This window comes from Genypterus blacodes, unplaced genomic scaffold, assembly GCF_046128005.1.
Source record: "Genypterus blacodes isolate CSIRO-AG114 ecotype Tasmania unplaced genomic scaffold, CSIRO-AGI_Gbla_v1 ptg000090l_1, whole genome shotgun sequence".
In the NCBI taxonomy this organism is placed as follows: domain Eukaryota; kingdom Metazoa; phylum Chordata; class Actinopteri; order Ophidiiformes; family Ophidiidae; genus Genypterus; species Genypterus blacodes.
This window is the reverse complement of record NW_027466895.1, coordinates 718,073-734,160: the sequence shown is the minus strand read 5'-3', so window position 1 is coordinate 734,160 and position 16,088 is coordinate 718,073. Positions and strand designations below refer to the sequence as shown.

Here is a 16,088-nt window from a genome sequence, read left to right as displayed (position 1 = left end):
ATAATAATATTTTACACACATATATAAATAATTACACGCCGCTGTATTAAAAATATTGATCATATTAAAAGTAAATTCATGTGTGAGTTTTCCATGACCATGCTTGTTATTTAAGGGACATGTGATATCATATTTCTATGTACTTGCATACAGTGAACAGAACACCGTGTACTTTCAAATTCAATAGGAATTGCAGGACTGAAATAAGGTGGATCCACTGACATTTATAAAGAGAGAAATCGTTGGTGTAACAACTCGGCCTTTCTTCTGGACTGTAGGCAAAAAAGCTGTGTGATATATGTCACTGTGGCCATTTTTAGACCGGGACGTTATTAGCTCAGTGGAGAGATGGAATCATAGGTTGCATGCCTCTCAGTAAGAGGAGTGTGTGGAGAACAAGCTGCCACGTATGAAAGGAGGAGCAAACTTGAGGAAAGAAACAGCCCCTCCTTTCACAAAGCTAACACAACACAATCGGCTTGCAGAGAGTATTAAATACTGCTTATAATAAAAATGACCTGTGTGATATTCTGTTCCATGTAAGCAACGCGCGAACTTAAGAGAAACTTTTGCTTCTTTTCTTGCTTCTTCTGTGGCTGCATGTCTTTGCTTACTTCACGTTACTTAAAGACACTAAACACATTTTCATTTTGACTGGGACTTCATTTAACTATCAAACAAACTCGCTTGGGCACCGTATCTGTTGCGCCAGAACGGTCGATGCGCCTGGAGCTCAAAACATCACCAATGGCCTTGAAATGAAGCAAACGGCGGATCTGTTTTGTGATGCGGGGGTTTTCAGCTGTTTGCGCTGCAGCAGGGTCCCGTTCCTAACATGGGACAGCCCCCATCCGCATACCGCGACGCAAAGAGCCCCAGGAAAGACACGCCGCGCTCACTGATACGCTGCTTCAAGTGGGCCTGGGCTGTTTAACACGCTCCATCCACGACTGCACTCCCACTAAGCCAGCACCGGACACACACATCCACATCTACACACACACTACACGAGCGAGCTCCAAACTTGAGGATGACTGCGAAAAACCGACAAAAGCAGAACAACTCCAGCGAGAAAACTTCTCCACCCAGCCAAGAAGATGCGCCGAAGAAGAGCCAGAAGAGCGCAAGCAGCAACGGGATGAGTGGCTCCGTGGCGCAGGGGCCATCGCATTCGAGGAGCTGCGTGGGTCTCATCGTGTCTGTCGTATGTTACATCGCCGTGGTAGGAGCTGCGGGCTTTGCTGCCTTTTATCTGCAGCAGGTAGTGGAGGAGATCCGGCTGAGCGGTGCCAAACAGGAGGAGAGCGCACAGCAGAGCGCAGAGCTCAGCACCAAAATGGAGAGCGTCATTCAACAGGTAGGAGATGATTCCAACTATTACGTATTGATTATTCAATGGAAACGTAGGTGAATGACGTTTTAATGACTTTCTTTTACATTTTACTTGAATGAAACAAGGCTAGACGCGCACTTTTTCTTACTTTTTGTGACAATTACATAACTGTCCAGTTGTGTGTCCTGTGGGGGGTTGGGTGGGTAGTAACCCCAGAGGACATACAGCAGCAGCAGCCCTGATACTCGACCTTCTCTTTTCAGTATAAATCAAGGGAGTAAATATAAATCTGTCATTGATAGTCTGAGTAATTTGCTCCTATACAAAATTGTTTAGTTGGAGGACCCCTAGTTTGAGAACAACCGAGTAATACAAGTTGCTGGGCAGGACAGAATACCAATTGACATGGAAAGGAGCCTGGTCTCAACCATTTTAACTAGTTTTCCTGGATAATATTCCACACTAACAGGATTTATCACCTGCAGGAACCCATGATGCTCCTGTGTTACAGGACACCGTGTACAGAGTGTAACTAAGACGCTGGCTATTGTTCTTTGAAGTCACAGCCTCACCTTGCTTAAGTGATGAGTCAACTTTACTTAGGCACATGTTGACTAGTACTAGTTTACTCAGAATGGGAGTTGGCTTCAGTATTGTATCGCCTGAGGGACAATGATTGTACTTCATCTATGAACCAAGGCGCAGTAAAGGTTTTCACATTAAGCTGCAACATACCACAGACAGTCTTTAATCACCATGGTTATGCATTACCCCCCACCATGTGTTCCTACCCAGGTGAGAGTTTGAAACCATGAAACATTATGTCTTAGAAATAGGACACAGAATCATTTAGAATTCCCATGGGGCTTATTTACTGTATGAACCTATAATCAGCCACAGAAGTTATTGTTTGGATTGACTTTCTTGTACATAGATAAGATTTGTATCATGTTGCCATAGGCCATGTTCAGTCTGCACTCTGTCATACATTCCCTCTCTGGCTGTACAGGTGGAGTCTCTCAGTAGTGTTGTGGATGGACTGGAGTCATCGCTGGGCATCACACGGGTGGAGCTGGAGGGAACCATCAGCAGGATGAAGCGGGGTGAGGGGGAGACCAGGAAGGTGGAGGAGACCATTCAGAAGCTACAGAAAGATCTACTCAGGGACCTTACAGAGGGCATCGACGAGGTGAAGGAGGCTAGCGAAAAGGACCTCTCCTCCCTGGAGACGACTGTGGAGGAACGCTTGGCTGAGCTGAGTCAGTCAATCGCCACCAGCATGACAGCATTCGCAGAGTCTCAGGGGGAGGCGCAGAGCCAGCTGGAGGCGCTCAACGCCAAATTAGGGGACATGGAAGACCCATCGCTGCTCAAACAAGAACTCTCTGCCATTGTTGAGTCCATAGCTGAGATTAAAACGGAAGAGCAGGTTGCAAAGGCTTCAGCTGATTCACTCAGGGAGCAGATAGGCACCGTCAGCGGAGAGCTCCATACCCGCAACAAGGAAGTTGCGTCACTATCTGAAGAGATTGAAGGAGTCAGGACAGTGATGCAGCAGACTGTTGGCAGTCTGAAAAAATCACTGTCTGCGGCAGAGGCCAGTGTCCAGGCTGTAATGGACAAAGCGGTGACACTGGAAAGTGGAGTGGGACAGGCCACAGAGGCCATTCGGTCTGTGGAGAAGGAAGTGAAAGCAGTCGCCGCTCAAGCCCAGAAAAGGTCAGATGATCTGGAAGCCAGAGTGAAAGCATCAGAGGACAGTGAAGAGTCACTACAGGCATCAGTATCAGAGATCACCTCAAAAGTGAAAACACTACTTACCAAATATGAAACCCACGAAAGCGCTCTAGCTGCTCAGAGGGAGGCTGCTGAGAAAGCAAAGAACGGCCTGGAGAAGGAGCTTGGAGCACTGAAGAGTAGTTTTGCAGAGCTCCAGTCCAACATGGCTGTTATGAGTAGTGCCCAGACTAGGCTCATTTCAAAAGACACAAGCCTGGGAGTGAAGGTTGAGGATGTGGAGGCCAGGCTCGCTGCTCAGGAGGACAGCAGCGGCAAAGTGAAGCCAGAGCAGGTAGAAAGCTTAAGAGGTATGATCAATAGTTTGGAGGGCAAAGCAGCCAAGCTGGAAGGGCACGAGAAAGCCATTTCTGCCCTTCAGAATCAGCTGACGCAGACCACCAAGTCACTCGCAGACTTATCAAAACAGCTCACCAAAGAAAACGAAGTGATTAGATCACAGGTGTGACGTCACCATACTGGAACATCCAGAAAGTGGCCAAAACCCACTTTCATAACGCTCACCAGGGAGACGTGAAGAAGAATCACTGTTCAGGAGGCCATAGTTGATGATGTGGTGATTTTATCATGTTTTACAAAAGCGAGAGGAAGAGAATGTGGGGGGAGGGAAGGGAAGGGAGGGGATGGGGGTCAGGGGATGTGGAAGGGTGGAGAGGCAGGGTGGGGGTTTGCAGGGGAGGGGGGCAGGGGGGCAGGGAGGCAGCGCTGGACTGCTGTTCTGTGAAATCAAAGTCAACACTCATTCTGCACTGTAACTGTTCCTAATATTATTGTTTTCTGTCTTCTATTCCGTCTCTGTGCCAAAGCTGTTTCTCCAAAACCCAAACTGCAATAAGATGAGACAAGGTTTACAAGGTTTTTCTTTTTTCTTTTTTTTTCAATAAAAACTGTTGACCCAAATCTGTGGAGAATTATTTGTTTGCAAACGTACACTATAACATTATATATATATATATATATATATATATATATATATATATATATATATATATATATAATGTTATAGTGTATATATATACATATATATATATATATATATATATATATATATATACGTATAAGAGAGTAAGGAGACAGAACTCACTTCTAATATTCAGCACAAAACATACATGGACTTAAAATTTGGATAAAATTAGGTTAAATTTTAAGTTAAGTATTGACCAGAACTACAACCCATTAGGGATTTTAATCTAATAATTATAATAATAATAATGATAACCCAAATCTTTATTCAAGCTTGATTCTTCTTTGTCTTTGCTCAAAAATAACAATCCAGTCTTTGTTAAGAATCTCTTAAATTAAGCCAAGTGTATTAAAAACTATATTAATCAAAGTATCATGTTCAAGAGTAATTATTTACAACAAACTACACACACTCATGGTGTTTGAGTTCAGTCACATAACAAGCGTTTACATCCAAGAGGCTCTCCATGCAGGTCATCAGCTCCTTTCTGTCAAACAGACCTTCAACCTGCATGAATGTCGTCAGACCAGCTGCCACATTGTTTAGACCACAGATATTTCCTCATTCTCCACCGCTCAAACAAAAGCTTCACATTCGTTTAATTTGTACAATAAAGGTTTATTTCAGTAAAACCTTCAAACAGTAGTATGGCAGTTTCACAGATTTCACTGCTGAAGGACACAGAACACAGATCAGTCTCCAGTGCTCTGAGATTGTGATGGGGTCATGCTCAGGTTATCTTGTAATCTCGCCTCTGCAAAGTCAGACATATCTGCTATCTGACTAACCCGTTTGCTCGTAACGCTTAAATCCCCCTCGACATTACTGAGGTTGGCCAGAGTCTCCCTGAGCTCAGTGATGTCCTGCTCTCTTTTTGTGAGATCCTCTGCTAGGCGGCCTATTCGCAGGATCAGATCCGACACCTGAGGGTCGAACGCCTCAAAGTCACGCTTGATTGAGGCCACCTTTGGTTTAAGGTCGGCGGCAAAGGTCACAGTTCTGATCAGACGGGCCCTGCCGCTCTCTAGCTCCCTCAAGCGCTCAGAGATCTGCTTGTCAGCCGTGGTCAGCTCAGGGAGGCGTTGGCCGAGCTGCTCGATGGCCTTAGCGTTGCGTTCGGACGAAGCTCGCAGACCGGTGACTCGGTCGATGCTCTTCGCCAGCACGTCACCGATGCGTTTGACCATGCTGTGCTCCACCTGCGTAGTCTTGTCTTCTAGCTCCCCCACCTGAGTCAGCAGAGACTGCAGCTCAGACTGCAGGCCATCCATCCTGCGCACATCAGTCCGCACTGATGCCACCTAGTCGGTAAATAAAGGATGAGAAGATGAAGATGAAAAGCATGAAGAGAGAGAGAGAGACAAGATCAGGCAACAATCCTACATTTTCTTTCTTCCAACAACCATTCTCTCTACCTTATTGGTGAGGTCCTTGGTGATGGCGGAGGTGCGTTCCTGGATTTGTCCCACAGCATCGGTCAGTGCGCTCAGGCTGTTCTGCAGCTGAGTTCGTTTCTCAGTCAGCCCAGAGGCCCACTCCTTCAGCCGGCCCACGTCCTGCTCCAGACCCTGCAGCTGAGGCTGGAGACCTCCCCGCTCACCCCCGAGACCCTCCAGCATCAGCCGAACACTGTCACACTGAAACGGGACATACATGTTTGGGCAGGATGGTTTAAGTGAAAACACACAAGGGTGTAAAAGATGACAAATACACACAAATAATAAGATTGTGATTTTATTAAATAAGCCAAATGCCAAATTCATTGTAGGTGTAAAGAAGTTCAGTGAACAGTTCAGGAGACTTTTTCAAAAATTGCTACACATGTTACTCTAGTCTACATTAACAATACCATGGAAATACATTCTGCAGAGTCTGTGCTCAAGTCTAGCACTATATTATACACAATTTATATATATATGACACTGTAAAAGCAAGGAGGTCATTCAGTGAGGCCATTACTAAGAGGCAGAGGTGTCTCATCCTCCCCATATGTTTCCCACTCTTTGTCTTCCTCCACTTCATCTTCCCATTCTGTTCCCTCCAGAGTGATAGACTCTGGAGGCCTCTCATCCCTCCTTCCCCGCAGCACCATGGTGAGTTCATGGACAGCCTCTTTAACCACGGATAACTCGTTCTTCATCTTGAGGATGCTGTTGTGAGCCTGCAGGGTGTCCAGCTCCTGTCTGATGTCCAGGATTTCATTCAGTGTTTTCAGCATGCTGTCCTCAGTCCCAAACACCTGCAGTGTCACTTCTTCCAGCCTCTTCTCTGCGCTGCCCAGATCTGCCCCGAGCCTGAGGATGGACCTCACTGCCTCCTCCACTTTAGGCAGGTGTGTTTCACATTCCTGTGCCTTGGGAATATGCTCCTGCAACTGAGAGTTAAGCTCAGCCTTTCTAAGGGCCAAGCTGCTGATCTGGCCCTCCAGATTGTGGATCTGCTTGGTGTTCCAGTCCAGCTGACCCTGGACCCGTTTGGCGTCATCTTCTTCTGTGCGCTCCAGGGCGCGGGTGTTTCTCCTCGTGCTGTCCTCGAGCTCCTCCAGCCTCGCTGCCAGCGTCCGGGCCCTCCGCTCAGCCTCGTTCACCCGGTCTGTGGCTCCCGCGTGGGCGTCCCGTGACTCGGCTTTGATGGTGGTCAGGTCCGAGGTGAGGGCGGCCAGACGTCCCTGCCACGTCTCTGTCACATTGAGAAAGTGGGCGTTGACCGTCTGCAGGTCATGGGAGGCGGAATTCTCTTCTTCCTGCATCGCCATGACAGCAGCATAAAGGTTGGAGATGTCCTCCTGGAGTCTTTTTGTCAAGGAGACAGTGGTGAGCGCCTCCTGTAGTTCATCCTCGGTAGCGGCAAGCTGCAGCCACAATACAAAACAGGAGGGCTGTTTGTGTGGGAGCGCTACGGTCCACAATATGTACATAGACATCGCAAAGGCAAAGAGCAGTCTAGAGCTGAAACAATGAACGGATCAATCGATTTACGAATGGAATGTAAATTCAGCTGTTCTAGTAGTCACTTTCATTGACACATTTGCTGGTTCTAGTATAATAATAACACTCAGGCAATAGTAATCCAGTAATGACAACCATCCTGAACTGCTCCAAATATGTTGGGATGAGAGACTGATGAAGAACAACAAAACAAAACAAAACGAAACAAAACACACGCACACACACACACACACACTGTACAATGTACAATGGATATGCATTGATTTGGAGAGTGCACCGCCTACACTTCATTCATTGCCGTCTAGCCCCGCCCCCGCCGTAAATCAAACGTACCTTTTTGGAAGCCTTGAGCACTTCTTCCTCCATGTCGACCAGACTTGCAGTTTTTCCATGTAGGGCTTTGTAGTTTTCCTCCATTTCAGTGAACCTCTCATTCTGTTGCAGCACCACCCTAAAACCCACAAACACAGTCAGTAAAGAGAACGAAGCCGTGAACGATTCTTAACTTGAAAAACAAGACTCTTAACTTACCAAGTCAGAGCCCCGCATGCCGCAAACGACAACACACACATGATGCATTTAAAATCCAGACTCGACTTCGGTGCTCCTCCGTTGTTTCCATCTTCCGTCTTCACTTTTTGCGCTTCATCTTTCACATCTTCAGCAGTTTTCTCGGAAACTTCCTCACTTTGTTTCTGTGACTGAGCTTTCCTCCTCTGCTTCACTTCATTAGGCATTTTAGCGCAGTGTAAACTTCTAACTGTGAAGGAATTCAATCACAGGCCGAAAAAGAAACACCCACCGTCTATTCGTTCATCTGAGGAGTTAAATCGAACAACTTCTTTGCTGTTTAAGTCATGGCGAACCTAAAATCCTAAAATAATAAGCCAAAAAGCTGCATATTAACAATTTGTTACCGCTAGCTCATCCCAAGTCCTTCTTAGTGCTCTTTGGAAAAATGCTGCCTTCAATAGAATTTTATGAGCCCGTAAATACAACCACCACGGAAGCCGGAGTGCTTTTCTGTTGGAAAGATTCAATTTGATCACGAATATGCTTTGGGGTTTATGTGTACATTTGTACAACAATTTTACGTCATGTTATACAGCTACTCCGAGCTGCAGCGGCAAAGAGACAAAAATTCTCAATAACTACGCACTAGACTAGAACATCAATAATATTGTATAGCACGTTTAAGATAAATAGTTGACACGGCTTGGATATCTTCTAGATTCTAAAGAGCACATGTGATCAACTGGATTGTAACCAAAATGAAAAGAAAGTAAAAAAAGTAAAGTAAAAAAAAAGATCGTTAAAATGAGTTCAAAATCTTGACTCTCATATGTCCGACAGCACAGGAAGGACCCCAAACGCGACAGCCACGTAAGCGACTGCCAGTATTTATCCTTATACAGGAAGGATTTAAAATCTGAAGATTAATAACATTTGTACATTTTACAAGTTTCAGGCAATATGTCATGTGTGTGTGCGTTATTCTTTCTTTCATGTTGCTTCCTACCCTGTTTGTAATGTTTATATAGACTTATGTATGTGTATGTGTACTGTACACAGAGAGACAAGCACAACACGCTAAAGACAAAGTAGTAAGCAAAGGAGTTCATAGGCACGAGCCATTTATTTGGCATGATTCCAAAAAACAGAACTACTTACATTTTGAGTGTCCAAAATTGTCAAAATTCGATTATCAATAGCTTTCTATAAATGCTCGCTCAAAGCCCTATACATCATTGTATGTAGCTGTAGGCTGATATACAGGTTTAATGTGACAACATAATTAATGGATGGGTCCAGCAGCTATATGCCATCATCAGCGTGTGTCCTAATACTACAGAGGCCATGCACATTACGGGCTGCTACTCTTCTAATGTTACAATATACAATATTCCACACACGGAACAGCAGAGACACAAATAACAAACATCAATGAAGCTTAGGTGTAAAGGTGGACGCAACGTCGTCTAAGGGCAAAACGTTCGGCTGCATTACAGTACATTCAAGCAAAAGCTGCCACGTGCAAAAGGGCAACCAGATCACTCCACAATATTCCACAGTGTGTGTGACTCAAGAGTTTGTTGGACTAAGGCATACAGTGATGGAATGAACAACTATTTGGTCACCGAAAGATGCTCCACTCTCAACAAGGTTGCCTTCGATTTGGTGATTAACATTCATCAAATCAATCTTCTGAGTAGCTTGAAGAGATTGCTCAGTTATGGAATCCTCCTCTTATCAATGTGCATCACTCCCTCAGCTGGGCACAATTACAGTGGCATTGTGGCAAATTCTCGCATGATTCTAAAGCACAATGTACGGACAACAAACTTCTCTATTGCTTAAATGTCAAATCTAAAGTCAGTAGAGGTTGATGCTATTTATCGCTCATTTTCACCTCTGACGACATAATTCAGACTTAATTAAAGAAAATGACCTGGACCATGATGCTACTGGCAGTGGGGTTATGACAACAAAGGGTTTAGCTGAAACTGAAAGACTTAACTGTTTACATTCACAGAAGCAGGTTAAGGAAAAGATGGATCAGCATCAGGGAGTCCTGGTCTGTGTGCCATTGAATGATTTACCAGAGGGGACGGCCTTGGAATTCACCAGAGAACCAAACAACAAACCAAAACATCAAAGGTGCTTCTCCAAATTCACCCAAAAAATATAAGAAACAACCACGGCAACCCTTCACTTGGATGCAAAAGCTTAAAGTGCCAAAAAATGCAAAATGCAAAATACCTAATTAGTGCAACTTCAAGAGCGGAAATTCTAGTGCCATGACAACTGACTGGGAGTCGATTTCCTTTTAAACCTAAACTGGCCAGCTGCTTAATTAAGCTCTGGATGTCATCTCGCTTTTTGTAAATATACACACAGCCAACAAAAACAAAAACAAAGACAAACCTCCAATCTATTGGCAGGATGCATTGCAAAGCTCGAAGCCAACAGAGATGAACATAACTGATCGTAAACAACTTAGGAAAGAAACCTGGGGTCCCCTGAGGCCTTGTTTGCATGTTTTGGTCCCGTTTGTGACGGAGCGAAACTTAAGTGCACTTTGGGGACAGAAAGGACACTTTCAAGACAACACCACAGAATGCACGTGATGGGCGAGAGTGTGTGAAATCATTAAATACTCACAAGAGCATTTCCTCCGACCTTCAGATCTTTACCAAAAAGACAAAAGGACTCAAAAAGCAAACTCCTCCTTCATAACACCATGACCACAGTAGAAACTTTTAGAGAAAACGCTACATATTTCAACCCTAAAATCCCAAGCAAACTACATTATTTAATGCAAACTAAATATACGACAAGATCCTGCTTCAAGATGCCTGCAGAGGAAACATGAACCCAGTTATGCTTCATCATTTTGATTGATATACATTTTCTATAATGTATTATACAAAAAGAAAAGCTCTGAAATAAATGTAGGTTGAGTGTATTTGTGAAGAGCACTGGCTCATCTTTCCCCTTTATCTCTCTCCATGTGAGGATGAGGGGCGACCACTCACTGGGAGAGTTATGAACAGGATCTGAGAGGAGACGCGCCGGGACTCAGGTACTGTAGTGATCCTGAAAACACACACACACACACACACACACACACACACACACACACACACACACACACACACACACACACACACACACACACACACACACACACACACACACACACACACACACACACACACACACACACACACACACACACACACACACACACACAGTAAGAATCAGTGTTTTAAGGGAAATGTATGAGATCTAAGTTGATAGAAGACACATATGTGACCGACCTGAATGGAGCTGACTACACCGCTGGCCATGACCGACAGTTTCCCCGCTACTGAGCGCACCCCGAGTTTGAGCTGGGACATGTCTGGAGCGCTGGGCAGCACGTTGGTCAGACGGTATGAACTCGCTGTGTACACAAGACGGAGACAGGTGGAGGATTATCCCACTGTATCTTCAGGGAATGACATACACTACTATACAACGTGTAAATATAGATTTAAATGGAATCAAAGGCGTAGTTTCCCTTACCGGGCTTCTTCTTTGGATCATCGAACAGGTCTGCTGAGCTTATAGCGGTGCTTCCCGAAAATCGTTCCAGTTGTGTTCTGGTCTCATACTGAGGGGAAAAGGTATTGGTGAAATTGTAACTTAAGTCAACGATAAGAATCAAAACACGCAGTATGAAAATGAAACATGTAGTGAGAGGATTTCCTGCCCGTAGTTTGAGTGCAGGATGCATGTGGCATGTGACTGTGTACCTCTGAGTTGTCTTGCTTGCCAAAGTACATGTCAGAGGAGATGGCTTTGACGTCTGTGCCAAACTTTTTCCGTGCCTCTCCCGTGTCTGAAAACGCGACTGCCTCTGGTTTCCTCCTTGCTGTGGGTCTGATAAGAAGATGAAGATTAGAAATGGAAACAAACTTGATGTCGTACCTTGACTCGAATGGACCTTGCACAGTGTATCAGAGAGATCTTAGCTGTGTAAAGAAAACAAAAGAGTGTCAAAGATGTTGTATGTAACGAGGGACACACACTGTCCTTACCTGTCATTCAGTGAAGACATAGTGGAGGACAGGAAGAAGTCGGGTTCTGGTTTCTTGCTTTCCTTCATCCAGTCTCCACCTTCTCCATCGCCCCACCCAGAAGAGAATTTATCCGATTCTGTTTGATCCTCAAACCGGGATGAAACCCTGAGATCGGAGGCGTACGAGATCACCACGTTTAGCACCATTCCAATCATCAACGGCATGAAGATAAGTTTAGAATTGCTGGATTCCTTTATCCTACCTCGAGGTGAAAGCGCCTTCATCGTCCTCTTCTTCCACGAACCGGCGTGCCTTGTTCGTCTTGGTGCCCACTGGAGTTTCCTGCTGGATCATGTGCATGTCGGAAGTGACTGAATGAGACACTCCACTAGAAAGGAGAGAGGACGGAGTGACAACAAGAGGAGAAATTACCGAAAAAATAACAGGAAGAAATCAAACAGAACAGGGGGATTTTGGAAGATTTTGTCTCTTCTTCCTCAAACTACCTCCTCATGCCGAGACCCATGCCCAGTCGCTCCGCTTGCTCCTTCTTGTTCCCCTCCAAACCCTTCAGCTTCTGCTCCTCCAACTTCCTCTGCTGCTCAAGATCTTTGTAGGCCAGACGCAGGGACGGAGCGCTGAGGAGAGGAGGAGGAGGATGCAAGTTAAAAATACATGAAAGGATGAAGGTGAGCCGACATTGGCAGGGGGTAAGACTTCTGTTTCTGAGCACCACTCACATGGAGTCGTCATGCTGACTGCTCTTCTTGTTGACAGCCGGGTTCTCCTCCCTCTGTCTGAGTTTGTCTGCAGCTTGGGCCTTCTTCTCCAACTCTGAGAAGCTCTGGCTGCTGACCTTCTGAGCCCCCAGGCCACCTTTCTTCGTACCCAGCTAGTAAACGCACACACATGTTACAAAACGCATTGGGTTTCTGTTTTCGCAGCACAGCATGAACGCGGGGTGCCAAATCCCAAATGAGTGACCGTGTTCATACCGTTTTCTTGGCACCAGTTGGCTTCTTCTTGAGAAATGATGATGGCTCTGCAGAGGGGGAATGACACAGTATTTAATCAACCAAGACGAGCACATGAAGGGGTGTAGATTAGATACATTTAATCTGGTAAAACCTGGATTTCCTTTAGGAGAAACGCTCAACAGTTCCAAACTAGGACCATCTTCTGGATTTCCTGACAAGAGTGAATGTGCACACTTAGTGTAACTTTGTTTATGTGTGACAATATTCAGCAGAAACAATAGATACCATTTTTGTCGCCCTCCTTCTCTGGGGATGAAAGCTTCTCCAAGGTGGAGCTGAGAGTCATTTGTGCCATGTTCAGATTTTCAGGCTCACCCTGGGTGTCACACAACATGAATACATATAATGAAGTCCAGCCAATATATAGAGTAAACATATGCAAGCAATGTATGGATAAATGCAGACCTAGACCAGCTCACCATACCTGTGTGTGCAGGGCGAAGAAGTCCACCTGCTTGTCATCTGGTGACGTTGGGGTGAGAGGAGCCTGGCTATCAAGCCACAACTACGCAGAAGATGATAAGCCACTGATACAGAGCTATAGGTGCACTTACACATAGGTTACTTACACACAGCATAAGCATAACGACCAAAGAGCTACACATATTTGTATCTGTCATAGAAGCAGGATATCTTTACAGCATTCATAGAAATTTTGACCAATGAATTTCCATGACTTTAAACTGCACTTCCATTGTGGTGTTGTTTCTACCTGCTGAAAAATGAAATGTGGCACTAAGAGCTCTAAATTCCATGACTTTCCCAGGGTTTCCAACCTGGTTTAAACCTGAAACCAACATGTCTGTAGTACCTCAGTGCCATGGCGTCTTGTGGCTTGCGTGGCTAAAGTCTTCATCTTCTCTCGATACAGCTGGGCAGCTCGACTGTTGTACTTGGCATTGGCAGCGTTCGCCCTGCAGCCATGCTGGTTGAAGAATGAAATCTGCCACCAGAAGGCCGACACAGATAGAGGATTCAAGCAGATAAGCAGATGTGTGTTTGGAGTTTAATGTAGTGTTTCCTGTAGTACTCACCGCGCAGGCATTGCCTCCCACTTGCATACATCTTAGCTGAAACCACGACCAGTTAAAGTCCAGTTCAGTGGACCTGTATAGACCAGCATGAAGATGTCAACAAAACTGGTGGTTCTGTGTTCTGGTGTCAACCAGACTGAGTTTCAAAAACACACGTCTCCCTACCTGATAAAGGACAGGTGCACCCCCAGAGACCTGTGTGTCCCTGAGCAGTCTATACACAGGAACACACCGTAGGTGATGCTGGCCCAACTGGGATTTTTAGCGGAACAGTCAAAGCAAACCTAAAGGAAAGAGATTGTGAGTTATATCCAAAGATTTATTTCATCTGAAGACATAACAATGAGCATGAGGCTGTAAAACATTTTGGAGACATCATTTACCAGTTCTGATAGCCAGGTCATACAAAATGGGCATGCAGTCATTGACAACGACACAATGGGTACTTTTTTAAAGCTTTTAAGTGTAGTGTGAGTATATAGGGCAGTATCACAAACTGCCTACAAATGGCTCCTCCAGTCTGCAATAGGAGCAGTAGGTGAGAAAAGGAATACATCACAAAGAGACTGAAGGGATGTATAGGAAACGTGTGAGTGAGTGAGTGAGTGAGTGAGTGAGAGTGAGAGAGAGAGAGAGAGAGAGAGAGAGAGAGAGAGAGAGAGACGGTGTCAGTAACGGCTGTCTCTGCTAAGACAGCTGTTAGTGAAGTTTATTCAGTTTAACGACATGAACCACTGGCGCCCCCACAGTAGCATCGGAATGTAGAAAACCCTGCAGGTAAATTCAAATGGGCCTTAGAACAGTTAGAGTCAATGTAAATAGAGCGTAAACAAACATGGCTAGCGGTGAGCTGTCAAACTACCTGGTTAGCTAGGCTGTCAGCTACTTGGTTTCGCTTCGTAAAGCTAACCAGCTCGCGTAATGTCACCCATTTGCGATTGTCATGAATGCCGAGGAGGCGCAAATGTTACGCTGCGAAACCGTCTTTAGGACAGAAATGTTATCAGATATGTAACGGGTACAACGCGTCAAGTTAGCCATCCGTCCGTCCGTCCTGTCGCTCAAAGTGCGACGTGTCAAAGGTTTACTTCGTCTCACTTCCTCGTCCAACAAAAGAGACCGGAGACGCTCACCTTATTCGTGGGGACGGAGCGAAGACGCTTGAAAATGGCAGAAATGTCGTTCCTGCTCGGCTCTGCCATCTTTCTACCTGTTGGTGACAGCTGACGGTCAAAGTAACATTAAAAAAAAAACAGCGCTGTGTTTTTCCTCATTAATAACCCAGATGCGACACGTCAGTCGGGAAACATCATGGCGACTTTCTGATTGGCTAGATGGGACACGTGGATCTGTTATTGTGGCAAAGCATTCTGGGAAATACAGTTTATCTGTACATACGCGGGAAATGAGTTTATAATGGTGTTAGATAGTCTAGTTTACTCCCCTGTCAAACCATCTGTCTTTTCTGTCCAGGAGACGTAGGTTCGAATCCCTACCAAGCATCAAGCGTTATTAATCAGTGCATCCAAAATCAATATCCAAAATGGTCTCTCAAAGACAAGATTGATCTCTCTTTGAATCCATGGCTATTTAATTAATTATGGATGTTTTTCTTTATTTTAAATTGAATCACCAGTAGATAATCTTCGCCAGGGCTAGAATACGAAAATAGGAGACAAGAGATTAAATAAAACGACGCCAACATTACAAAAAGTGAAGTTTAATGTAAATATAGTGTATTGCAGACTCCTGCTTTACGGCCTCCTTGCCCTTTTCCTAAGGCTCATAATATATATTTGAATCCAATTATATAATGTAAAATACTATAACTTAGTACTTAAGGTGAATTAGGTCTTCCAGTTTTTAAAAGGTCTCTGTCACTGTGGCGTTTTACAGGATGTGTAATATAAAAAACACCACACGATGTCAATGTAGCGCCTACCCTCCAATACTGGTACTGATAATGATAATAATATTAATTATAAATAAATAAATGTTATAATTGTGTTCTCAAAATCTCTCTCTCTAAAGGTGTGTTCCAAATATCAGTGTGGTTCTGTGGTAATCACATGTGTATGCAATTGATTGTCTAATAAGTTATAGTAAAGTATATTGCCAGTCCAAGGAACAATTTAATTTCTATACATTTTAATTTTCAATATTCAATTAGATTAGTGAAAAACTGCAAGACATGTAGAATAAACATGTATATGGACATAGAGAATTAGACACTGAACATAGACAAGCCAAAATGTTCCTTTAAACTAATTTATTATGTTGTGGGACAACATTTACAAACTGAAGTGTGCAAGTACAGCTGTTGCTGTGTTGTGATGACAGCGTGCCCTGAAAACATGGCAAAACATATCCTTCTTGGCTTTAAGACAGAACTCAATTCACCTTGCTCTCC

General features: G+C 44.6%; 3 protein-coding genes across 5 annotated transcripts; 1 reads left to right on the top strand and 2 right to left on the bottom strand.

Moving 5' to 3' along the window:
* Nucleotides 1-859: 859 nt before the first annotated feature.
* On the top strand, nt 860-3,710 carry ckap4 (cytoskeleton associated protein 4). Its single transcript, XM_076159028.1, has 2 exons — nt 860-1,357; nt 2,343-3,710. Exons 1-2 carry the CDS (start codon nt 1,031-1,033, stop codon nt 3,576-3,578), a joined length of 1,563 nt encoding a protein of 520 aa, XP_076015143.1. The 5' UTR covers nt 860-1,030; the 3' UTR covers nt 3,579-3,710.
* A 645-nt stretch (nt 3,711-4,355) lies between these two features.
* ikbip (IKBKB interacting protein) lies at nt 4,356-8,031 on the bottom strand. 2 transcript variants are annotated; one of them, XM_076159031.1, is made up of 4 exons: nt 7,574-8,031; nt 7,376-7,493; nt 5,510-5,731; nt 4,356-5,395 (listed from the first exon to the last, which is right to left on the bottom strand). In XM_076159031.1, exons 1-4 carry the CDS (start codon nt 7,777-7,779, stop codon nt 4,787-4,789), a joined length of 1,155 nt encoding a protein of 384 aa, XP_076015146.1. In that variant the 5' UTR covers nt 7,780-8,031; the 3' UTR covers nt 4,356-4,786. The 2 variants fall into 2 exon arrangements, with proteins under 2 accessions (XP_076015146.1, XP_076015145.1); XM_076159030.1 differs by lacking the exons at nt 4,356-5,395; nt 5,510-5,731 and adding an exon at nt 5,849-6,945.
* A 628-nt stretch (nt 8,032-8,659) lies between these two features.
* Nucleotides 8,660-14,979, bottom strand: arfgap3 (ADP-ribosylation factor GTPase activating protein 3). Of its 2 annotated transcripts, XM_076158924.1 has the most exons (16): nt 14,812-14,979; nt 13,844-13,962; nt 13,679-13,751; nt 13,456-13,587; nt 13,069-13,149; nt 12,870-12,960; nt 12,736-12,795; nt 12,603-12,649; nt 12,348-12,499; nt 12,114-12,245; nt 11,870-11,995; nt 11,626-11,772; nt 11,341-11,467; nt 11,111-11,198; nt 10,864-10,988; nt 8,660-10,639 (listed from the first exon to the last, which is right to left on the bottom strand). In XM_076158924.1, the coding sequence occupies exons 1-16, from the start codon at nt 14,878-14,880 to the stop codon at nt 10,622-10,624; spliced, it is 1,587 nt and encodes a 528-aa protein (XP_076015039.1). In that variant the 5' UTR covers nt 14,881-14,979; the 3' UTR covers nt 8,660-10,621. The 2 variants fall into 2 exon arrangements, with proteins under 2 accessions (XP_076015039.1, XP_076015040.1); XM_076158925.1 differs by lacking the exon at nt 12,736-12,795.
* Nucleotides 14,980-16,088: the final 1,109 nt, after the last annotated feature.